At 35.5% G+C, this 27,653-nt stretch overlaps 1 protein-coding gene across 1 annotated transcript; it reads right to left on the bottom strand.

Moving 5' to 3' along the window:
- Positions 1-11,964: 11,964 nt before the first annotated feature.
- LOC118761833 lies at positions 11,965-23,439 on the bottom strand (the record flags this gene model as incomplete). Its single annotated transcript, XM_036499989.1, has 4 exons — positions 11,965-11,976; positions 21,501-21,650; positions 22,533-22,739; positions 23,332-23,439. Coding segments are annotated over 4 exons (477 nt in total), but the record flags the coding sequence as incomplete, so codon positions are not given.
- Between the last annotated feature and the right edge of the window lie 4,214 nt (positions 23,440-27,653).

Here is a 27,653-nt window from a genome sequence, read left to right as displayed (position 1 = left end):
AATAAACATACAAATTTCCGCACGAAGACACGTAGTCTATGCCCTAGGGACGTAGCTTCAACCGTGTTCTTCTGATGTGAATTTGCTACCCGTTATCGGTTAGCTTTCGAATTATCCTTAATAAGATAATTCATTCAATTACTCAAATATATATATATATATATGTCTCTCTTTTTCTGTGTTTGTGTATTTCTGTGTGTGTGTGTGTATGTGTGTGTGTGTTTCTGTGTTTCCGCGTGTGTGCGTTTGTGTGTTTATATGTTTGTGCGAACGTGTGAATTAAGTGTGGGAAGAGGTAAGTATTAGCGTAAGGTGAGGCGATCACTATGAGTTGATAGACGAAGGTTTAATTTACACAAATCTTTGGATCGGCACCGAAAACGACAGCTTCGGCGGTGTACTTGAAAGGAAATCAGGGAAGTATTTTTTTATTTATTGGTTACAGAATAGATTATGAGTGCGTGCATGTGTATCGGTATTTGTCAATGCATTTGTGCATTTGAACATATGTCTTTGCTGTAGATATTAGCTTATTTATTATCACGGGTGATTATCAGCCGGTTATTGATATCAAAATTAATGGATTCCAAACTTTTTAGTTAAAAAAAAAGAAGATTAAAACACAATGATGCATGGAGAGTAGTTGCTGTTAGCATGGTGAGTGATGAGATATGTGTGTGTATTGAATATATATTTTGTTGTCCGAAAAGATCATGCCAAAATTTCAGAGAAATTAAACGACAAAACAAAATTATGCCATTAAATATCTATTCAACTAAATATGAGCAATTTTGTTGCACAACGTTTCTCCATTTTTCCTTCAACTTAAAGATTCCGTTTTCTCAGAACTTGGGTAAAGAACTCATTAAGGTATTTTTTTTTGTGTCCTCCAAAGAATTAAAACAGATTATTTTGCAAGGACCTGAATAAATGAAAATCCGAAGGGGCAATGTCTGATGAATATGGGGGGTGGGGTAAACATACCAGCCAAGCTGCAACAATATTTGATGGGTCTGGCATTATCCTGGTAGAAAACAACACCTTTCCTGTTTGCCATTTCTGGCTGTTTTTCTTGAATTGCTACCTTTAAATTGTCCAGTTGCAAGCTGTACTTCTAAGAATTACTTGGCAGAAGCTCATAGCACAGGATCCCTTTCCAATCCCACCAGATGCAGCGCATGACCTTCTTAAGATGAAGACCTGCTTTGGGGTGGCTAAAGGAGGCTCATGTCGCTTAGCTCAGAATCCTTTTCACTGAATATTGTTGATAACGTTCCCATTTTCATCACCCGTCACAATTTGCTTCAAAAAGTTTACATTTTCATTGCATTTATACGGCAAATCAAAGGTAGAAATATGACCCAAAAGATTCTTTTCACTCAGATTATCTGGTACCCAAGCTTCATTAAGGGCTCATGGATGGCTGATTTTGATACAATAAGTGTTTTTGCCAATTCCCGCGTTATTTAATGCGGATTATTCTCAATCAATGTCTTAATTTGATCGTCATTTGAAGTGGGTGCACTGCCTGAGTGTTCTTCATCAAAAAGGCTACAATCACCAACTCTAAACTTAGCCAACCTCTTCCATACGGTTCTGTCGGCTAAAGCACCTTCACTGCACATAGTACATATCTTTTTTTGCCTGCAAGGCATTTTTGCCTTAACGATAAAAAAAAAAGGATCTAGTGTATAAATGCACCTGATAATCTTTCATTTGTAAAACTGACACGAATTAAATGATTTTAAACTTACTTTCTCAAGAGATAGTTTGAAGTGTGCGCTAACCGGAAATGTAAGAATATTTATTGGTCGATAGATTTGACATGTTCTAACGAGTTGGAACATGAACGACTCAAAATCGGTATGAACTTACCGGACGACTCAGTATATATATATATATATATATATATATATGCATTCATACGTACATGCACGCACGCACGCACACACACACACACATATATATATATATGTATAAATACATACGTACGTATATACATGCATATATATATATATATATATATATATATTATATATAATAAATATTAGGGAATAAATCCAAACTTACAGGGAAAAATCAGATTTAGGATTGAATCCAATTTTATAGTAAAATATTATATTATATTAAATTAGAGATAAAACCACTATTAGGCAAATCATACAATGAAAAACTTAAGCCAATACATAAGATTATTTAATTTATATTATTTAAATATATAACAAAATTATTAAAATGTTTTTAATATTTTAAAAATAATTTTGTTATATATTTAAAATAATATAAATTAGATAATCTTATGTATTGGCTTAAGTTTTTCATTGTATGATTTGCCTGATAGTGGTTTTATCTCTAATTTAATATAATATAATATATATATATATATATATATATATATGTGTGTGTGTGTGTGTGTGTGTGTGTGTGTGTGAGCGTGTGCGTGTGTGTGTATAGTCACACAGCTGCACCCTCGTTAGACGAGAAATGCCATTGCCAAAAAGACTTACCGGAATGATTAATTATTGATGCCATGTGATGCCCTTATATGACTTTTAAGCCCAGCCAAAGTTTTACACATTTTATTACATACTGCACATCTGTGATGGCAGGCAGGCAGGAGAAACAGGTGCCATCATATGCACTCACTTAACATGTCTTTTCAAACCTCCAGCTGAGAGGCACACCCTTCCACATTTTACGCATGTTCTGTTGTGAATTGTAATAATTGCATCATGGTTTATAATGGTCGATTCTTCTGAGATGTTTGATGGCTAACCAGACCAGCACGACTCAAACACCTCCTCCCACAAACCACACATACAAAAAACAACATTCCCTTTCTCGCCACAGGCTCCCTCCTAATTCACTCATACTTCACTCCTCCCCTCTCAAACCCCAAAAAACCACCATGCACTGTCTTCCGCCATCCATCCTGATCCTGTGCCTCCTTCTCTCAATCACCAACTGCAATTCCTGTCTGTACTAGAACATTTTAAAAGCAATCCTTAAACCTTAGTCTAGGTTTATGCGCTGTTCTCCTACCGTCTTCCAGCTCACCATACAAAAGCTGCTTGGGCAGTCTCTCATCATTCATCCTTATCAGATGTCCCTTCCACCTCAACGTCTTTGCAGAATCATTGACTTTATACTTCTACTGCCACTCCTCTCAAGCACCTCCACGCGACTAATGACCATTTTCCAGTTTATCCACCAATTTTTTTCTCAGACACTATTGATGGTATTGATCCAGTTGCCTTACCTGCCTACGGTAAACAACTCATGCCTCACTCCCATATAACAAAGATGGCAGGACGCACATGTTATACACCTTAACTTTAATTTGTGAAGATATATTATGTCGTGTCCACAGACACTTGTCCTGCCTACCAAAAGCACTACAAGCCCTGCTGATTCTGTATGAAATTTCATCATCAAGACCAGCAATGCTCAAGGCACTTTCCTAAATAAATAAATCTATACACAGTCTCCAACCTTTGACGAATCACAGTTATAAAAGGGTCCACATACATATTGGAAGGAGAAGGCTGGTACATTATACCAGTTTTTTCAGATTGACCGTGAGAGCCAATGCTGCACATGCTGCAGAAATCGCATTCAGTATGTGCTGCATATCTTTCTGAGAATGTGCCAAACGGTCACAATCATCTGCATACAAAAACTCAATGAGGTGAGAATGCAGAACTTTCGTTTTGGCATCGAGTCTTTTGAGATTGAATAGTTTTCCTGTTCTATTGTCATATATCTTATATCGATCCCTTCAGTGCAACCCTCAAAAGTTATCTGAAAGACTATTGCAAAATACACAGCAAGCAATGTAGGAGCAGGAATATCACCTTGTCTTACACCATTTTCTACAGAAATTGGATCTGATAAGGTACCTCCAACATTAACTCTCACTTCAATCTTGCCATGAAATTGTTTAAGCATTCTCACAAATTTTTCAGGGCATCCTAGCTTTTCCAGGATCTGGCAAAGTGCAACTCTAGAGACAGAATCAAATACTTTCGTTAGTCAATGAAAACCTGATATAAGTCCATATTCTGTTCGATGCTCTTCTCTTGCAACTGTTTAGCTGGAAATATTATATTCATAGTACTCCTACTGTCCCTAAATCTACATTGCGATTCTGGTAGAACCTCATGAGTAATGTGCAGAAGCAATCTGTTCAGCATTAACCCTACAAAAGGCCGTTCCAGCAACAGCTAACAGACAGATGCTGCGATAATTATCAGACATCCTTATACGAAAATGAAAAATATGTACTAAAAATATATATACTAAATATATATACTAAAAATATGCATACTAAAAATGAAAAGTGCGGACGCAGAGTGCTAGAATATTCTTAAGTATTGAACCTAGTAAATTAATGTAAAAGCATTAATTAGGCGTGAGAAAGTACAGAAGAAGAAAAGAGCTTAAAATATTGCTGCTGAAGTTAGAATTTGCAAAATAAAAGTTTTGAACTTGCTTATCAAATAGTGCGTGAACTTTGTTGTTTTCTTATAGATTTTCTTATAGATTCTTATAGATTTTTGGCTTTTTATTGCAATTGTTTTGAAATCAAAGTTAATAGTTTTGCTTTAAAATTTTCTGTGTACTAAGCTATTTTTATTATAACATTATTTTACAATTTTATTTTCTTAACAAAACTCATTATCTAAAAATTTTAAACCACAGTTATTATGTTAATATTAAATTCGTTCAGAATATATGTAATCCAAAAATAAGAGTAAAAATAGTTAAAATTTATTTAAAGAAACAAAAGAACTAATTTCATTAGCATTTTCATTTTGAGATGAGTATTTTCTATTTCCAGTCAGAATACTCTCCCAAACTTAATTACTGCTTGTCCTGTAATTCTTCCGCTTCAATACTTAAACATAGTCTAGCACTCTGCGCCGCATTTTTGCATTGTAGTCCAATTTTTTCTGTTATCATAATTAATTATGTTTACCCTCATATTTTTCATTCCAGTAATACTAAAATAAGACAGAAATGTTTCAGTTAAATACAAAGAAATTTGTAAATCAAAATATTAGCTTCAATTTAAAAAAGTTGCAATAAAAAGCAAAAAAATGTTAAATAGTATAAAACTGCACCCACTATTTGATGAATACTTTCAGGAATTTATTTTGACCTAAATTTTCCAAAACACCTTCCGTTCCATTTTTCATAGCTTTTGCTCTGGTCCATATCATTCTGTTGTCTCGAATGTAAGGACAGCCGACATTTGCCTGTCATATTAAAAACGGTAAAGGATTGGAACCATTGATAAAATTTCCAGATGATTTTCTTTGAAGCTGATGAAGCATTTTGACGCAGTTCCCATTCCTTTTTAATTTGCCACTTTCGGCAACAAAAAAATTGAATCTTCTTTCAGCCTTAGGAAAGCCAAATCGACATTTTTGACCACATTTTTTGCTTTACCATAAACCCTCCAGCAAGTTTTTCTACATGAATGCGTTTGAAAATGATTGACTAAATTGTAAAGAGTGAGGGTTGATGGTAATCCTCAAGTAACATACAGGGTGGTGCAAACGTAGGCTTACAATTATACAACTGTAAGTCTACTTTTACACCACCCTGTATTGTTCTATAAAATGTTGATTTGTTTCTGGAGAATTTTTGTCATAAATAGGTACTTGATCCACCTAAATTTTCTTATGAACATGTGGAGCTTCTCTTCGTTTGATACTCTATTCTTAAAAACTAATAGGTAATGTTGCCAAGAATTGTATTGTCCGCGCCTCCCCGCCCGCCTACAAAAAATGAACTTGAGCAGCATGAAAAGGAGTGTTTTGCTCAAGAACACAATGCATCGCCCGGTCCAAGAATCGAAACCACAGTCTTACGATTATGAGTGCAATACTCTAGGTGAAATTCGTAATTCTAGTCTCTGAGTAGAAGCAACAGACGGAATACGAATGAGCACATGAGAGGCGTCATTTCTCTGTTGCGTTTATGAACTTCACCTGCAGCCTATGCCATCGCTGCAGCCCAAATGCGAGCATACTAGAGATGACTTCTGAAAAGGAACAGTCAACGTCGACCTACGACAAACACCAACAATGTGTGTGTGTGTGTGTGTGTGTGTGTGTGTGTGTGTGTGTGTGTGTGTGCGTGCGTGTGTTTGTGTGTTTGTATATTTGTATATATATATTCATTTCCAAGTAAGTTTTTTCTTAATAATTCCGATGCGCACTCTACATCCTATCTCTATTTTATCTATCTCCCTCTCGTGTTCTTCTTCCTTTCTGATTTCCTCTCCCACCCTTTCCCTATTCGTCTCATCTCGCCATCACCGTCCCCCTCTCTCTCTTTCTCTCACTCTTCCTCCTTGACTCTCTCTTTGCTCACACGTGACCAACGGCTATCTATCTTTCTTTCCTCCACTTCCTTCCTAAAGACAAGATGTGCTTTTGCCTGTTTCTTCTCAAAGTTCGTCGTCCCAACGTTCACCACTTGACCTCGTCATGGCTTAACATCCCTCACCGTTTGTTTTTACTGATTTTTTTTTATAACTGTACTGTTTTTGTTACCACTTTATTCCTCCACAAAAATTCCAAATTTTATTTAATTTGCTTTGCGGGAAGAACTGTTTTAACGAAGTCGAGTCTTGTCCCTACCTTCGAACACGGAGTAGATAAAACAGGGGACAAATGATGAAGGATTGTTCTTTATGTTGCCTGTCTCGTTTCTCTGTGTTTCTTTCGTTGTTCGAAAAAAAGTTCGTTTTCTATGTTTTTGTTTTTTATGTTCTCGTTTCTCATTTTGTTCACGTGTTTTCGACGTCCTGTACCCATATATGTATCTATATATACATATGTATGTAGATATGTACATATATGCATGTATATATGCATATATTTATATATTACTAGCAGCATAGCCGGCATTGTCCGGGTATGTAAGAGCCCCTGGAGCAGACATGATGCTCGCTGTGAATTTTTAAAAATTTCCTGCCAAATTGTGAAAGATATTGTCGAAAATATGTTATCTTGAATTTGAACGCGATTTCCCAAAGTGGCATGATTTTATCGATTTTTTTTGTGATGGTAAGGTATTGCATGGAAAACTAACGTCAGAATTAAGTTTCTTAGGGTAACATTAAGCTTCACCATGAGTTTGGTGAAAATCGATTGCAAGTTGCAGAAACTACAACAGAAAATCTGTTGCAAATAAAAAGCTTAGATTCTCGACCCCATGTCGAATTATCGATTTTTTTCAGAACTGGGGGAACTTTTCAAACTTTTCGCTGCGTTAGTTTTGAATTATGACATTGAGCTATATGTGTGTCAAGATTCATCAGAATCGGTTGAAAGCCGTGGTCAGGGCGAGGGTACAACCTGACAGACACACAGACACACAGACAGACAAACTGCCATTTATATATAGAGTGATTTATATTATTATATTATCGAACGCCACGCATCCATTTCCAAGTACATATACATATGTATGTATATATATTTATATTATATATATATATATATATGTACGTATATATATACTAGGGTTAGGGTTATATATATATAAGGAAAACAAGTTATATATAGGGGAAAACAAGTTCGTGAAAGATGGAGAGAAGCCAGTGAGGACAGCAAAAACGACAAATAGCTTACTAAATGGATCCCAATCATGAAATATGAAAGCGGACATAGGGTAGAGACTGCAATTTCCCCAGGCTGTCCCTACAACCTTGAGACCAGATGTAGTTCGGTGGTCTGAAAAGATCAGGAAAATTATCTTGATTGAGCTTTTAATCCTGTGGGAAGAAGAGTACGGTCAGGCCCACGAATTGAATCGAGTTAAATATGAGAGTATTCTGCAGTATTGCAGAGAGGAGGGATGGTAGTTATGGCTTTTTTCTAGTCGAGGTTGGCTGCAGGGGTTTCCCTCTCCAGTCGGTACAGAGGATACTTACAGCCACTGGAATGAAAAAAAAAGGGGCGAAGGGTGGTTGTGTGCAGAATGGGAGAGGCATCCGGGCTTAGCCCGTATGTAGCTCGGAGTTCCCATACTCCATTCCGTAACTCTTGTATAGCACTATATTCGTACATTCGGCAACCCTAGTGCCTACCGAGGAATATAAAAAACACCTCTAAGTTCATCGTTCTTCCATAATAAAAAATAATCCGCAATATTCCGTCTGAATGAACCATTATTGTTTTTTTTTTATATTCACCACGGATTTGCTCGAAGCTAACTTTCTTCCTACACCTTGATCCTCGGATCATATATATATATATATAAATAAGTATACATGCATATATGTGCACACACATACATGTGAACACACACACACACATATATATATATATATATACATTTATATATATGCATGTATATATGCATATATAAATATGTATATATATATTTATGCATATATATATATATATCTATATGTAGATAAGTATATACATACGTGTATATATGCATATATAAATATGTATATTTATGTATATATATATTTATGCATATATATATATATATATATAAATAAGTATACATGCATATATGTGCACACACATACATGTGAACACACACATACATGTGAACACACACACACACACACACATATATATATATATATATATTATATATATATACATTTATATATATGCATTATATAAGTATATACATCTTCACATATATGTATATATGTATATATATATGTTTATACATAGATCTATATGGATAAATAGATAGATATGCATACATGTATATATATATATCTATATGTAGATAAGTATATACATACGTGTATATATGCATATATAAATATGTATATATATGTGCATATATATGCGTATATATATGTGTGTATATATATATATGTATATACATATATGAATATATATTTTTGTATAAATATGTATATTTATGTATATATATATTTATGCATATATATATATTATATATATATATATATATATATTATATATATATAAATAAGTATACATGCATATATGTGCACACACATACATGTGAACACACACATACATGTGAACACACACACACACACACATATATATATATATATATATATATATATATATATATATATATATATATATAGAGAGAGAGAGAGAAGAGAGAGAGATCTATATTTATAATTTTATATGTATAGATGTAAGCTACACCAATGCTAGAACGGGACGACACTGCATAATGCCAAAGATCCCACCAATGCCATCACGCTTCAGGACCAGTTTCTGCAACAGCCTGGGTTTCAAGGGCCCACAGCGTTTTAATATTCTCCCAAAGAGTCTGAGGAACTTGAACAAAGTAGAATGTCGCGATTTTAAATCAAAGCTGGACATCTTACTGTCAAGAGTCCCAGATGAATCTACCTCACGGCAAGAGGTGCAAATGAGAGTAGCTGTATCAAACTCCATTCTTCACCAAGTGCCACATATTAGACGAGGTTCGTCGCAATAACAGTGTAGCACAAAACGGCGGTGCATCAGCATGGCCGCAGCTCTGAGCTGAAACTAGAAAAAAAAAGATGTAGTTGAATAGATGTAAATGTATCTATGTATCATGTCATCCCATAATTTCTGTCCGATTTTACCTTTTTAATGAAATTTAATAGTATTTTAGAATATCTAATGGAATTAAAAATTATTTTTATGCATTAGTGTACATTTAAACTAATTAAATATTAATGTACACAATAATAGAATTAAGATTTCTTTGATTAAAACCCTTTCTAACATGGAAGTATCCAAAGCGCATTTAAGGCACATAAAGTTTTATGAATAAAAGAAAAAGGAAACTCTGCAGCTGAAGTGACTTGAAACATACACTGAGTTTATAGGAAAGAATGCTTGAATGAAAAACTTGCAGAAGATGGTTTGCAAAATTCAGAAGTGGAATTTTTAGCCTTGATGATGAAGATCGAACAGGACGTCAAGTTGAGTTTGATGATAAGCTCCTAGAGGTAATACTTGAAGAAAATCCTGCAGTATCAGTTGCAGAATTGACAATAAAGCTTAGTTCAAACCATACAACTGTTTATCGTCATCTTCAAGAACTAGGAAAGGTTCCTAAACTTGGAAAATATATGCCTCATGAATTGTCCGAAAGCAACCGCAAATCCAGACTTGACATCTGATCTTCTCTCCATTCTCGCGAACTCAGTTCACCCATTTTGGATAGACTTGTGAATGGGGACGAAAAATGGATCTTCTAATCGAAATGTTAAACGTCGTAAACAGTGGCTTGGTAAAAGGGAAAAAGCTCAACCACAACCGAGAAGGGAACTTCATGGGAAAAAGGTTCTCTCTATCTGGTGGGATTGCAAAGGAGTAATTCCCTTTGAATTGGTAACACCTAATGCAACAATCAATGCTCAAGTCTACTGTCAGCAATGAGAGCGTTTGAACCAAGCTTTGAAGAAAAATGACCCGCTTTAGTGAATCGAAAAGGAGTGATGTTTCATCAGGACAATGCGTGACCCCATATTGCAAAGATCACATCACAGAAGATCGAAGAGTTTGGTTGAGAAAAAATTTCTCATCCACCTTATTCTCCTGACCTTGCTCCTTCAGACTACCATTTGTTTCGTAGTTTACGGAATCATTTGGGGGACATAACTTTTGCAAGCCAGGAGGTCGAAACTGACATTTCAGAGTTCTTCGCTTTGAAACCAAAAGAGTTTTACATTGATGGGATTAAAAAGGTGTAAATAGATGGAAGTCATGAATAAACAGAAAAAGTACATTGATGATTACATTTCAATTAAATATAACATTTGATCATTTGTTTTCTTTATTCAAAATTCGGACAGAACTTAAAGGATGACCTGATATACACTAGAGGTGTATGAAAAGTCTTGAGCCTCAAAGAAACAAAACATAGTACAAGACTTCTAATGATTTATTTTTCAACATAGTCCCCCTCGATGGCTGAACACTTTGTCCAGCGGTACTGAAGCGCCATTATCCCAGCGTAGAGGAACTCTTTTGTTGGAGACTCCAAGAAATTTCCTACAGCATCTATGACGTCATTGTCACTGGCAAAATGGTGACCAGCCAGGGCTTTTTTCATTTTGGGGAATAGATGAAGTCAGAGGGGGCTAAGTCTGACGAATAAGGCGGATGGGGGGGGGGGTATGTTCATATCACAATCACGAATTGTTGCCATGGCAACCACTGAGATTTTGGCTGGAGCATTGTCGTGATGAAAAAGGACTCCTCTGGTGAGCATTCCCGGTCATTTTTCTTTGATTGCTTCTCAGAGGCGTTTCAGTAGCTGAGAATAATACAGCCCTGCCACGGTGTGACCCTTTTCAAGGTAATCGATCAGCAAGACACCTTGAGAATTCCCGAAAACACACACCGTGACCTTGCCAGCTGAAGGAATGACTGGCCTTCTTTAAGGGAGGAGAAGATGTGTATTTCCACTGCTTTGATTGTTCTTTGGCGTCAGGCTGGTAGTGATGAACCTAACTTTCGTCCATAGTAATGAAACGAGCAAGAAAATTCTCTTCATCGACTTCAAACAGTTGCAGATTGCTTGTGGACAAAGTGCGCCTGGTGCGTTTCTGTACAGGAGTCAAAAGGCGAGGGACCCACCTTGCAGAAACCTTTGAGACCCCAAGTTCTTTTGTCACAATGTTGTCTGCTCTTTCAGTTTAGATACCCAGTATCTCAGCTATTCGACGATCTTGCATTATCATACCAAGAGTAAGGTCAATCTTGTCCTCTGTGGTTGCAGTTGGAGGTCTCTCAGGTGTGGAATCATCTTCCACATTCCCCTGCCACGCTGGAATTCATTTACCCAGCGTTTGACTGTTGCATATGAAGGAGAATTGTCTGTTAAGGTTCTCAACATATCTTCATGAATTTCTGATGGAGTCATGCCTTTCAAATCGAGGTACTTTTTGACAGCGCGATACTCAGTTTTGTCCATTTTCCTTGTAACCTCGAGACTTGTTTATTCAAAAATCTGAAACAAAAGATTAAAATAACATAATCAAGAAAATGAACAAGAATACTCCGAAAGACTGTACGTACCAGAAAAAATGTTTCAGATACCTAGCAGCCATGTCCAAGTTAGGCTTAAAACGTTTCATACACCCTTCGCATATAGATGTATATATAGAGATTTGTATGTATATACATGTATATATATATATATATATATATATATATATATATTATATATATATATATATATATATTATATATATATATATATATATATATATACACCGAATTAGGATAGGTTTTTCTAACACAAAAAATCTTTCACAGATCATCTCTTCATATAACAATAAGTTGTTAAATACAAATCCACTTAATGAAAATGCTAACATCTTTTTTGTTAACACTAACCATTCTTCAAATAATAATAACAACAGGGTTATTATTTCTGAAGTCGACTCCAATTGCATTCGTTTTTTTAACAGTAATTCTAAAACTAGAAACACTCTTTATTAATGTAAAATTACTTCTGGGTCTGACGTCTTTTTTTATATAGGTTGTTGTTAATCTCAGTTAATTAAAAGAATATCTAATCATTACTCTACATTTAGGCATATCAATAAACGTAACAATACTGGGCTTAGTAAATTAATCTGGTATCTAAAAGAGCATGATAAATAATTTGATTTGGAATGGAACATTCTCTCTATTTCTTTACTGTATGACAAAGGTAAATCTTTTTGTTCGCTTTGTAATAGTGAAATGTTTTTTTATCCTATGCTCAAAGAATCTCCTTGTAAAGACGTTTATAGAATGCGTTTATCACTGCAAACATTAGCAGAAATATACCTTTAGTTCCTATAAGTGATTTCTACCATTCTATAAAACTCGACCTTTGACAGTCTTCTTACATTTCACTACCACTAAGTATATCTACTCCCATGCCTTTAAGCTTTATTCTAATTCACCTATCGCTCTAAATCTCTTCACTATTAGTTTACTGCTAATTTCTTCCTTTCGCCTCCTTCTTTTTCTATAAACTACCTTTGACGTTATATCTATTAACAGTTCTTTAAAAAAAAAACCCAACTTTATAGCGTTCCCTTCATTATATACAGAGTCATCTCATTCTGTTGAAATGTCTTATTGGTGTGTTTGGTTTCTTTCTTTCCCTCATGAGAAGATTGCATTGTTTCATACCATTTTATTCTTTCTGGAATAATACCAATGTTATCTTCGAAACATATGTCGGAAGTAAAAGAATTTGAATAAACCTGCGTTTAACTCTATTTATTTATCCATATATACATGTGTATATAATACATATATATAACCAATATGTATATAGACGTATATATATATATATATATATATATATATATGTATATATATATATATATGCATATATATACATATATATATATGCATATATATACATGATATATACATATATATATATATATATATATATATATATATATATATATATATATATATATATATATATATATATTATATATATATATGCATATATATAATGTTGTTGTTGGCATCCTTTTGTCTCGGGAGACAATGGAGATGAGCATAAAAAAGTCTGGGTTTTACATTTCATGTCATTTACATCTCCTGCTGCTACCCCAACCATGTTTTTTCTGCCACTTTTTACAACAGCATTGAAGTGTCCTCTCCAGTTTCCTCTCCAGTTTTGCGCAGGCCTGAGTTAGATGTAAGAAAATCCTGGGTAGCCCAATCGTCAGGATTCCTCTCTCGACCTTGCTGACGTAGTTCAAAGTAGTGCAGAGCATTACGTTTGTATCGAATCGAAGAGTGTCGAGTCGAATACTAAACCGCCTACAGGTCTCCACTCCGGATTTCTTTGAAGGTTGTCTCCTTTCCGTAACACTGGGTGGGGGCCCATACCGGGTGCTGTCAGCCGGAGCCAGCTGAGCCCGGGATTCGTGTCTGGCAGGGTCGTCAATTCCTGAAGTAGTAGAGGAAATCGCTACCCACTACCTATATATAATGTATATATACATATATACATATGGATTATATATATATATATAGTGACGACCATGACTTTGAGACTCAGTCTCAACGTATGGCTCACCACTTCACCCTACGTGGATACCCTCACCACTATCCACACCGCCCTTGCCAGAGCACGGTCCGTGGACCGTTATCTGCTCTCTCTCCCCGAACCCGCCCTGTAGTCTCCCGCCTCCCTTTTCCCCTCACTTACCACCCCACGACCCTACGTCTCCAAACGCACCATTCTTCGAGCTTTCCGTCATCTCCAGTCCGACCCGTCCACTTCACATCTCTTCCCTAACCGACCCCTCCCCTCTTTCAACGAGCCCACACCTTCGAGACCCTTTGGTCCATAGCTCCTTCCCTGACCCTACCTCCCAACCCGGCTCGTTCCCCTGCTCCCGCCCCGTTGCCGCACTTGCCCTTACCTCTCCAACACCACCCGCCTCACTAGCACCCACCATCGACCCTATCCCATCATCCACTCCTTCACCTGCAACTCCAGCAATATTATCTATTGCATCTCTTGCTCTCTCTGCAATTCCTTGTACATCGGACAAACGGACGCCGCTTGGCTGACCGGTTCGCGGAACACCTTCGTGACATCCACCTTGCGAACGACACACCGGTCTCACGCCATTTCCGCTCCACGGTCAATCCTTGCAACACCTATCTGTGTTCGGTTTGTCCTTACACAGAGGCCATCCGGATTCCCGTTTGCGCCGTGAACAGGAATATAATCTTCTCTCTTCGCTCTTATACGCCATTTGGTCTCAACTCTCCCCCCCTCCTCATCTAACCCCCTCTCCCCCCTTCCACCTTCCTTTCTCCCCGACCGACCCTACTTCTTCAGTCCTCATCCTTTCATCCTTGCACCCTACTCTTCCCTTCTTCCCTCTTTCTCCCTCCCTCTTCCCCTTCCCTCTGCTCCCTCACTCCCCTTCTCTCTCTCCCCCTCTCCCTCTTTCCTCCTTATCCCCCTCCTCACTTCTTCTCCCCCATCGTCTCCTCTTCCCCCTTCTCTCCCCCCTCTTCTTCCCCTCCCCTTCTCTCCCCCCTCTTCTCCCCCTCCCCCTCTTCTCCTCACTACACCACATGACTTTACACATCACATCACATATGATGTGCCATACTAATACACACACCAACCAATACATACTAATACATACTAATACATACTAGTACATACTAATACTTACACCAACCCTATACATACACACGTCCAGACCCGCATACACACTTATACTCTCTCACACACACACACACACACCTATACATACAATACGTACTAATACATACTAATACATACTAATACATACACCAACCCCATACATACGCACGTCCAGACCAATCTTACGCACTAATACTCTCTCATACACACAACACACACACACACACCCGTATACATACTAATACATACACCAACCCTATACATACACACATCCAGACCCCTCCCACGCACTTTTAGCTGGTCACTCACCCTTTTATCAACCCTATTATCTCCCCTTATTTCGCTCTCGCGTCTCATGTTTGATCTTTGACCTCTGGCCGAAATCAGATCGCCATGTTGATTCGTTAGCTACTGCACGCATTTTTTTCTCTCCTTCTTTCTGTGTTTTTCTCTCTCTGTGTATCTTTCTGTTGAAGAGCGTAGGCTCGAAACGTTAAAGACTTGTTTTATTTATATTTCCTGAGCGCCATACTAATACAATTGTTCGTTTGTCTTTCCACCTGCCTTCGTCTTTTGTTTATTTTCATAAAGCTTCCGTTATATATATATATATATATATATATATATATAATATATATATATATATATATATTATATATATACATATATATCTATATATACAATATATATACATACATATATACATATATATATATATATATATATATATATATGCATGTATAAATGTGTATACATAGAGATATATAATTAAATATACATATATGTATATATATATATATATATATATATATATATATATATATATATATACACGGACAACACAAATACACACACAAACACAAACGCACACACACACACATAAACACACACACACATACATATATATTGTGTCTGAGAAGAGGCATTCTCTTTAAGCGCTTATTATATATATGCATGCGCGATTGCAAGATAGATGCAAAAAGATAGGCTTCCACACAGTTTCTCTGTACTATTAATAAATTCACTCACAAGGCTTAGGGTGGCCTGGAAATATAACAGAAGGCACTTGCCATATGGTGCCATGTTGTGGGACTGAAGCTAAAACCATGCGGATGCAAAGGGAGCTTCTTCACCACACAGCTTTGTCCGGACATGTTATCTACTTCACTGCAATTCATGTTAAGAGAGTGAAAGGAGAGAAACCAGTTAATGTGCAACTATTCAAGCATAGTCGATCACTGAGATAAAGCGAAGGAAAGGGAAATTTTAATATCTTACGTCATAGAGATAGATTAACTTTGCGTGTATAAACATGTACTTGGTATATATATATACTGGCGCCCAGTTCTGGCATTTGTGTAACTCTCGATGTATATATATACATATATGTATATATATATACATATATGTATATATATACATATATGTATATATATATAATGTATATACATACACACTGTATATACACACACACACACACATATATATATATATATATATATATATATATATATATATGTATAATATATATATATTGATGATTGATTGATTGATTGATTCTAGTTTCAGCTCACGAGGTCTGGCCATATACATATATATATATATATATATATATATATATATATATATATATATATATATATATATACATAAAAGATGAGTGTATTTTACCTTGTTAACAATTAACACGGAAAAATAAATAGATAGTTACCAGGGCAGCAAAAATCTCACAAGTAAAGATGTTGTAACTCCTGTTTATAAATAACTGTACAGATAAGCATTAAGAACCAGATTTGATGGGGCTATGCCTTATATTACCAAAATAAAAAGAATTTATCTTTCTGGAGAATATGACAGGATATATATATATATATATATATATATATATATATATAGACCAGAACATTGTAAACTTTATACAAATTATAAAGGTATTTACTTTTCTTTTCAAATGTGTTTTTACCATTTTTTGTAGCAATAGTTTACTTCTCAATTTCTAATGTTCTTGCGTTTCTTGCAGATGTTCGCTCAATTCATCGATAAAATTATTCAAATTCTGTATTTCATCTTTATTATTAAACTAGCAGAGATATCCGGCGTTGTCCGTGTTACATGCAATTGAAGAATTAGACTTTTCTGCTATATTTTCTGTAATGAACTGGAATACCTATGATTCGAATTTCATCAAAATTGAGAGTTACACACCATAAAGAAATTGTAATCATGACACATGTATACCATACTACTGATTTTTATGCGTAGATTCCAAAATTCCAATCTTATAGAACCTGTTAAAAGGATTTTACTCCTGAAAAATGGAGGTCATGGAGCTCTAAAATGTGTGAATTAAGGCCCCTATTGAGGATGGGCGTCTTAATGCCAAGCAGAGAAGTTGAATTGTTGAGAATCTTTTTAACTTGGGTCTTATATCTATTGTTTGAATTTCTTTGAAATAGGAAATATATGTATGTTCTCTGGGTTTGTAAAAGAGAGCAAAGCTAAAGCAGTCAGCTACCGTACACTAGTCGTTACTACTTCCAACGTACAATTGATCACCATACAGGTGATAGGCACAGCCGTAAGATGCATTATGGATCTATAGCAATGTATATAAATAAGTATGTAAATAAACGAACATCAGTTGTAAAGCAGTGTTGAGAGAGAAACAGACACAAAGACACACACGTAGACTTACATATATAAATACATCTGAGCATAACTAGAATTTGGTGGACACAGTTTTGGGATCGAAACCATGATGTTGCGATCATAAGCATACACATCTTAACGACTAGGCCACGCACCTTCTAAGAAGAAGACACTAACCAGTCAAAATCAACATTGCACGCATGAACAAACATCATCGTCTAACGGTGAATGGATACAACGTTTAGGTGCAACTGTGCACATATAACCATATACATATACACAAGTACACACAATCATATAGACACACTCATAAATATACGTATAATCTTAAAGTATACACTTGTAGTGGATGTGTGGATGTATTAATAAAAACACAAGTTGTTTTGTAATAAATTAGAGATTTATTTTCACTACATCAATTTGTAAGCAATGCTACACATTGCTTGTACAGAATACATATTAAATAATGCTTGCACAGAATACATATTAAAGAATGCTTATAAATAATACATATTAAAGAAGAATATGTTTGATGGTGTGTGTGTGTGTGTGTGAGTAAATCATGCAGGACACTTGTTGGTATGTTGGTAAGGTTCTCAACATTTCAATGAAAATTTGTTTACGTTAGATAATAACCATGAGAAGTAATCGCGTTCAATAGAAACTGTCATGTGTAAACAAGAATGCTTATAACAAGAATCATAACGGTTACTAAGAACAACAAAAGTTTATCATTGTGAAAAACTTTCTTCAAAATGAACAAAGTGGTTCATTTTAAAGCCAAATTTAATGGTAGTGATATGCCTTATATTTCCTATTACTAAAATACAAAGGATTTACCTTTCCGAGGAATGTTGCCAGGATATATATATATATATATATATGTTTGTGTGTATATATATATACGTACCAGAAGATGGTAAACTTTATCATAAAATTATAAAGGTATTTACTATTTCTATTCAAATGTGTTTTTAACCACCTTTTGTTTCGTCGTTGTTTTAACTCACTAATCACTCTTACATATACCTATGCACAACACGAATGTGTGTTGTGTGTGTGTGTGTGTGTGTGTGTGTGTGTGTGTGTGTATATTGTGTTTGTACAGCCTAAAATTACACCTTCTCTCATCCCAATTGTGTATCCCTTTTCTCAGTCATACACTGTTTCCTTCTCTCAGCTGTACAGTGTAGCAATAGTTTACTTTTCAAATTCTAATGTTCTTGCGTTTCTTGCAGATGTTTGCTCAATTAATCGATAAAATTATTCAAATTTGTATTTCATCTTTATTATTAAATTACTATTCAATTTTATAATAAATTCTTTTGTACTTACACAGCGTTGTAAATGCATTTTTCAAAATTATTATAATTGTAATAATAATGAATCCGTGTTTCATTTAAGTCTAAGAAAATAATGATAAGAAACCAAGAACAAAAAAAAATAACAATAATTAAGATAATCGCGTAAATCATACGAATTTAGTAGCCGCGACTTTTACAACGTAAAATTGGCAAAATTTCACTGTCTTCCTGTTTTCTTCGAGTTTCCTTCATTTCTCCACCATTACCATGACAAGGTGCAACATTTACTTCACTGTTATATGGATACAGTTTGTGTATCAAATAGCTAACTTAAGGCGATGGCCTCATGGAGCTAATAAGCGGACAGCTTTTTTCTTATTTTTATAAGAATGCCATATTAGTATGGCGATAACTAATAATAATAATAATAATGATAAAAAAAATTGATTTCCAATTTTGGGACAAGGCCAGGATTTTGAGGAGGGGACAAGTACTCAACCACAATACTCAGCTGGTACTTATTTTATCGACTCCTGAAGGATGAAAGGCAAGGCCGACCTCAGAATGTAAAGAAGGATGAAAAGCGGCTAAGCATTTTGACCTCTGTGCTAACGAATCTGTCAGCTCACCACCTTAGCAATAACAACAACAAATACAATAATAATGATAATGATAATTTTATTTAAGTTTTAAAATTTAAAAATAATAATAATAAAAAAAAACCCCAAATATATGGCACTGAACTTCCAACCTGTTGTCTCTTGAGGTCTCTGGGTGAGACTTGGAGCCAACTTGTACAGACATAAAGCAAAAGTCAAACATAGAATAATAATAATAATAATAATAATTGGTTTCAGGCCGCTTTTCAAGTCATACTCTTAGCTCCAAGCACCCAATGAAACAGGCGGCCTGTGGCGGGTCAGCACCTTATTAACTGGGGGCTGCTCAGCTTGAGGTGGGCAGTAGCTAACCAATAGGACACGGAGGTCCCTCCCACCGTCAGAGGTAACCCGTAGCGCCAATATTTTACGCCAATCTGAATGGACTTATCACTCGTGACTGTTACCTCCCGTGTTGTTTCTGCAGCTTTTTACAGCAGCACTAAAGTGTCCTCTCCAGTTTTGCGCAGGCCTGGGCTATAGATAAGAAAGTCCTGGGTAGCCCAATCGTCAGGTTTCCTCTCTCGACCTTGCTGATGTAGTCCAGTGGAGTGCAGTGCATTACGTTTGGAGAAAAAAGAAAAAAAGGAGCAAACATATTCTTAGCTTTGCGTATCGTCATCGTGTGGCAGAATAAAAATAAAAATGGCCAGCGAACAGGTCAGCCGGAATTTAGGGAGAATTAACGAAATTCTAATAGGTTGTTAGCAGTTGTAGTAGCAGCAGCAATATCACTATCAGCAGTAGCAGAGGCAGTGGTAATCGCAGTAGTAATGGCAGCAGCAACAGCAGCAGCTTTTTGCTTCACTTCGTTTCATAGGAACAAGGGAGGGGAATAAAGAGAGGGGGGAAGGGGAGAGAATAGAGAGATATCCGGTATTGGTGGTGGGGGTTGGTTTGGGCGGGTGCACAGCGAACAAGGGTCAGTCGGAATTTAGGGACGGTCAGAATTTAAACAGAGGGGGGGAGAAGCGAGTAATTTATTTAACGAAATTCTAGGAGATGTAGCTAAAAACTAACAGAAGGAAGAGAAAAATGTTCTTAGAATGGACCACAGTTGATGAAAAGTAACTAGAATTGACAACAGTCGATGAAAGGTAACTAGATAGGACGGTAGCTGAGGTAAAGTAACTAGAGTGGACAACTGTTCATAAAAATCCACTAGAGAGGACAACAGTTCAGGAAAAGTCACTTGAGTGAACCACCGTTGATGAAAAGTAACTAGAATTGACAACAGTCGATGAAAGGTAACTAGATAGGACGGTAGCTGAGGTAAAGTAACTAGAGTGGACAACTGTTCATAAAAATCCACTAGAGAGGACAACAGTTCAGGAAAAGTCACTTGAGTGGACCACCGTTGATGAAAAGTAACTAGAATTGACAACAGTCGATGAAAGGTAACTAGATTGGACGGTAGCTGAGGTAAAGTAACTAGAGTGGACAACTGTTCATAAAAATCCACTAGAGAGGACAACAGTTCAGGAAAAGTCACTTGAGTGGACCACCGTTGATGAAAAGTAACTAGAATTGACAACAGTCGATGAAAGGTAACTAGATTGGACGGTAGCTGAGGTAAAGTAACTAGAGTGGACAACTGTTCATAAAAATCCACTAGAGAGGACAACAGTTCATGAAAAGTCACTTGAGTGGACCACCGTTGATGAAAAGTAACTAGAATTGACAACAGTCGATGAAAGGTAACTAGATAGGACGGTAATTGAGGTAAAGTAACCAGAGTGGACAACTTTTCATAAAAATCCACTAGAGAGGACAACAGTTCATGAAAAGTCACTAGAGTGGACCACAGTCGATGAAAAGCTGAGGCTTCTTTTCGTAATAAATGCGTTTCATCTTCTACTGTGTCACGAGAATCCAAGGGTATCTGTAATGTATGAAAAAAATATAAATTATTATAAGAGGAACAGACTAAGTAAAAAGTAAGATTAATGGGCATTGAGGGATTCGAGTCCTACAACATCAACATTGCATGCATGAACAAGTAGCAATAGTAGAGATAACATTTATTCCATAACTACCAACTAATAGTAAGCTAAATACAGAATATGTGCGTGTGCGCGCGCGTGCAAAGGATATATATATATATATATATCAATCGAGAGTTCTATTGTGGCGTTTGGAAGCGCTTGATGGAGGACATTCGGCGAGAGAGACCGGATCTGTGGAGCGTGAAACATTGGATTCTTCACGACCACAATGCTCCCTGTCATCAAGCTCTCCTCACTCGTGAGTTTCTCGCCAAAAATAAAATGGTATCACTTCCGTACCCACCCTATTCGCCAGATTTAGCACTTGCTGACTTCCAACTCTTCCCCAAGATGAAAACGCAGCTCAAAGGTCGCCGTTTTAACACCGTTGTCGAGATCTAGAGCGAATCACAGAAGGTCCTTGACTCGCCTGTAGAAAACGACTCCCAGGCTGGACATCAAAGTGGCAGGAATGCTGGGACCGGTGTATTGCTGAGCAAGGTGACTATTTTCATGGAGACGATGTTAAAACTTAGGTAAATAATTTACCTTTTTATTAAACATGGCGAGTCCTGGAATCTTTTGATACCACTTCGTATATATACACACACACTAAATCGAGCTTCCTTATAATTTCCATCTCCCAATGTGCTGAGCAAGAGAATCGAACCTATCTCTTCATACCTGAAGAGCGAGGTTCATAACCACTCATATCAATCCACTTACGACTATATTCAATAGAGAAGACACCAAGAAATGATTGCAATATCGATGCTTACCAGCAGATTCAGGTCAGTTACATAGGATTCAACAAATCTCAAATAGCAATAACGCTTAGCCTTTGAATCAGCAGTAAGCTTAGAACAGGCAGCCGGCACTACTATGAGTTTAGCAGGAACACACACACGGTCATTTTCTCTTTCCACTTGGATTTCAATCACGGTGGCGTTTTCCCCGAGTTTGGGAAAGATGTTGACTAGGGCCATCTGTAATGATAGATGATTTCAGAGAATTCATATATTTTATATTTATTGACAGTTTTGTATGTCAATATTTTCAATTTATTATTTTCTATAGAATATTAAATCATGAAAAAATAATCCCTTTAAATAGATTTATAATCTACCGACTAAAAGTTTGATCACCCCATACACATAATTTAAAATAACTTGTCTGTTATAAGTTTGGAAGTATTACAGCTCATTTTAACCTAAAACGCTTTGCAAAAACGACTTGTTATTACATTTCATTATTTCTTTCAGCTCCTCAATGTTTTTCGTTTTCTGTCATTCATTTCTTTTCTTGAAAAAAAAAATTCTTTCACGATTCACAATGGTAAAATGTTATCGTGAACACATGGAAATTGCGACTTAGGGTATGTCGCCTTTGGAAGTTTATGATTGTCGAAATTTTCAAACGTTAAGGCTTTGTAATGATTTTATTATTTATTTCTACCGAAAATGAATGTGATTTTATCATCAACATGTAACATTCTATCAGGGTAGAAAATTAAAAACAAAATATGTCAGTAAGAAAGGTTTTAAAATCTGAATTAACTGTAAAATAGTTTAGACATACCTTCTGGTCCATGGGGATTTTCTCTTGAATGTACATCTGAGGCAACGGAAGAACGTTTCTCAAAATGTGAGTAAATTGATAGCATTCGTTTATAGACCTCGGTGTGCACTGTAGGAGAATATGTTACAATAATGTTTTTAGATATATAAAGACTGGATAAAATTATCTAGTATGTACGTAAACAGCGACCCCCAAGCCAAAACGGAAGGTGCTACATTGAAATGTCAATATATATCGGTGTTCATTTGCTTACGTATTCAAAACCTAGCGGTTCGGTAATATGCTAGTGAAGTTAAACAGATAATAATTGTGTCTTTATGTAATTGAGGGGAAGGGTTCATCATTTCTTTTTTAGTTATCATCACAATTTGGATTGGTGTACATCGTACACTTTCTACTTTTCCATTTGTCAAACTGTAAAACGTGGGACGGTTTTTACACGCACCTTTCATAATATAGAATAAAACAGAAATGACTAAATCTTAGAGAATTAAGTGAATACTTACATAAATTTTGAAAGTAATGTTTCCATCTCCCGATAATATTTCGATGGTTTTCAATACCAACTCAGCATCATTTGTTGTTGATTGCTTGGATGTATTTGCGAGTCGTATTGCCGCAAATAGAATGATCGCAAACAAAATATATTTTATATCTAAATGAGAAAATGATGAAGGAAATGTGAAGATATTAGTATTTCATCAATATTTGATACTAGAAATGTTTCGACTTCGACAAACTATTACATTCAGATGCTAAAGTCAAGCTCTGACAAAAAAAAAAGTTTATTTGGTACCAGCAGTGTGTCAACGGAAAGCAAGGAGAGAAAGAATACCGTCTTTTTATAGTAATGGTGGCGATCAGCATTATTTTATATTTTGTTTATATTTGTTCGGTTGATGGGACGATAGTAGAAAACGAAAGACGAGAAATAGAAGAGCAATTTTGAGGCAACTTCGCTTTACAACGACATATTGTGTTCAACCCTATTGCACTTTCTACAAAGGTCCCGGGGCCAATTAAAGCTTTGTAAGTTCATTCAATTGACAGAAGACTGGAAAATGTAATACTTTTTAATTCTAAGTAATAATTTTATTACAGGATAGCAGTTATAAGGTGTATATATGAAAATACGCACACACAGACACACACAGACAGACAGAGACACACACACAGACAGACACACACACACATACATACATACATACATACATACATACATACATACATACATACATACATACATACATACATATATATATATATATATATGAGGAGATTCGTTATAGGTATAAGAATATACGATAAACAAATTTTAAAAAATGGAGAGATGTTGAAACAGAAATAGATTTATTACAAAACTGGATTCTATGCATACGTACGTTTCGAAAAACAATGCGAAAAATTTAAGAAAATATTAAATTCTAATTCACTTGTTCATTTCCAATATGGCTACCTTCCTTCTTGCTGCTTTTTCATTGCGGCGATCATGATGTAATCTTATACACATCCCATAAAATTAATTATCATAATATAAAAACAAAACTTTTCTTACCCATAATTATTGTGTTATGACTTGGAATGAGTAGAAATTGAGGTATTTAATTCAATGTTGTAGCCTAAAATGATCCAGTGAAAATGTTGTGTCGACTCTCTCAGAGGATGAAACAGGTAGATACTGATGTAGAGAGAGAGGATGAGTAAGCAACATATCATATATTTTTTGCCACGTGGTCTCACGTAACTTGCGTAGATCAAAATTCTATTAATGCATAACATTCAATTTTATTTATCCATTCCAATTATGAATGTTTAATAATTGAATGCTGCTAGTTAAAAATCATTCTTTTGTCTTTTTATTAGCGAAGTCTGATATAAAATAATTTTTTTTTGTTTTAATCTTAGAATTAAATGTATACTCATAAATAATTACAGTCCGCTTTAATCGAGTTCGGCTTCTTTTTCTCTTGCTACTGTGAAATAAACACTTGATTTCATAAACAAATGTTAGTACCAAATACCTGCGAAATTAAAGGCAATCTTCTGGAGATGGTACATGATTCTAATGTCCTTAATGTAAAACAAAAAATTCACTACTGCTTCTACTAGTCTATATAACTTATATACTCGTATATAATATGCAAAATTTTTGAATACCAATATAGTAAAAAGTATTTCCTTCATTTTTATGGTTGTTGTTATTGTTTTATTATTATAATGATAATAATAACTATAGCAATTATTATTATTATTATTATTATTATTATCATTATTATTATTATTATTATTATTATTATTATTATTATTTATTATTATTATTATTATTATTATTATTATTATTGTTATTATTATTATTATCATTATTATTATTATTATCATTGTCATTTACTTTTAATCTGCATGTTTGATGCAATCACCTGCCGGGGCACACCCAGTGCCCTAGGGCAAGTGAAGGTTAAGAGTTGTTGAAATATAGCTGAAAGCTTGGGGAGGGGAAGTAGAGATATATCTCCATGTAATGCAAACACAGACATTTACATTGATAGGGTTTTTCTAAGGATGTGGGCAATACTTGTTAGCACAATCTTTTGGATTTCCTTGAGACATGGTTTTCCAGGGATATTGTCTAGGTGTTTCTGACATCCCTTTATTATCATACCTAGGGCACCTACAATGACAGGAACAGTTTTTGTTTTAAGATTCCACATCCTCTGTATTTCGATTTCCAGGTCCTTATATTTACTAAGTTTGTCAAATTCCTTGACAGATACATTTTTATCAGTGGGGACGCTTACTTCTATTAGTCTGCAGGTATTTTCTTCCCTGTCTTTAACAATTATGTCTGGTCGATTAGCCTTGATCGTTCTGTCAGTGTTGACTGGAAAATCCCAGAGGATGGTGACATCTTTACGTTCAACAACTGGCTGAGGATGGTGTTCATACCAGTTAGCAGGAGTGTCGGATTTGTAGTGTTTACATATCTTCCAATGTATATACTGTCCTACCCTATCGTGGCGATTTTTGTATTCGTTTGGTGTCAGCACAGGACATCCCGAAACGAGATGGTCTATCGTTTCGTCAAATGTGTCGCAGAATCTGCATTTAGGGTCGACTTTGCCTTTCATCCTTTCGGGATCGATTATATAAGTACCAGTTACGCACTGGGCTCGAAATAATCGACTTAATCCGTTTGTCTGTCCTTGTTTGTGCTCTCTGTGTTTAGCCCCTTGTGGGTAGTAAAGAAATAGGTATTTCGTCTGTCTTCACGTCTTGAGTCCAAATTCTGCCGAAGTCGACTTTGCCTTTCATCCATTCGGTTTCGATAAATTAAGTACCATTCAAATACTGGTGTCGATAGCACCCCCAAAATTCTAGGCTTGTACCTTTAGTAGAAAAGAGTATAATAATAATGATAATAATAATAACAATAATAATAATAATAATAATAATATTTTTTCTCTCCTCAGATTTGATGACAATGATACAGAACACCAGCTCAATAATAAACAGATGTTCTTAGTTCCTAAATAGAAAACTGGACCAATTACTCCTGTTGGAGAAAGGAAGACAATAATGTCCTCAACCCAAACAACAATAATGCAACGCTTACTGGGGACACCTCCATTCCTACTACAAGGTTTACAATGGGAAAATGCCATAAGCCCAGACCACAATTACGAATTTTGTGGAAGGAAACATAAGTGAATCCGATCAGATTATATATATAACTTTAACTCAAACTGTAGCTGATGTATCAGGTCATGTAATAATTCGAATAATATCCGAATTTTGGGTAAGAATTGAAAGTGATTTAATCTCACATTTTATCAAACTTTAAACATCCTTTTAATAATTAGCATCATTCTCGATGACTTCCTCCTAACTACACATCATATTTTAAATTTCATTTGTGAAAGCACTTTTGGTTTCAGTGTGAAGGAGAAAGTGAAGTGATTTTCGACACCCATGCTCCTTTTGAGTACTAAAAGGAGAAACTGAATTAAAAAGGGGGAACTGATTAAACGAACAGCACTTTTACTAGTTTTGTGGAAGGAAACAAACGAATATGGTCAGATTATATATGACTGATTGGCCAATATCGAAGGAATACACCAAGAGACTAGAATTTGTAGGAAGAAGTAAGTAACTGACCTTAACCCAAACTGTAGCAAATAAATCGGGTTATCTACCAAGTAATATCCGAATTTTGGGTAAGAATTGAAAGTGATTGTTAAGATAAGTCGTTTTCTTCTTCCTACAAATTGTAGCCCCTTGGTGTATTCCCTCGATATTGACCAGTCAAACATATATAATCTGATCAT

The sequence above is a fragment of the Octopus sinensis genome, unplaced genomic scaffold (assembly GCF_006345805.1).
Source record: "Octopus sinensis unplaced genomic scaffold, ASM634580v1 Contig17837, whole genome shotgun sequence".
Lineage (NCBI taxonomy): Eukaryota > Metazoa > Mollusca > Cephalopoda > Octopoda > Octopodidae > Octopus > Octopus sinensis.
This window is presented reverse-complemented; position numbering and strand designations above follow the sequence as displayed.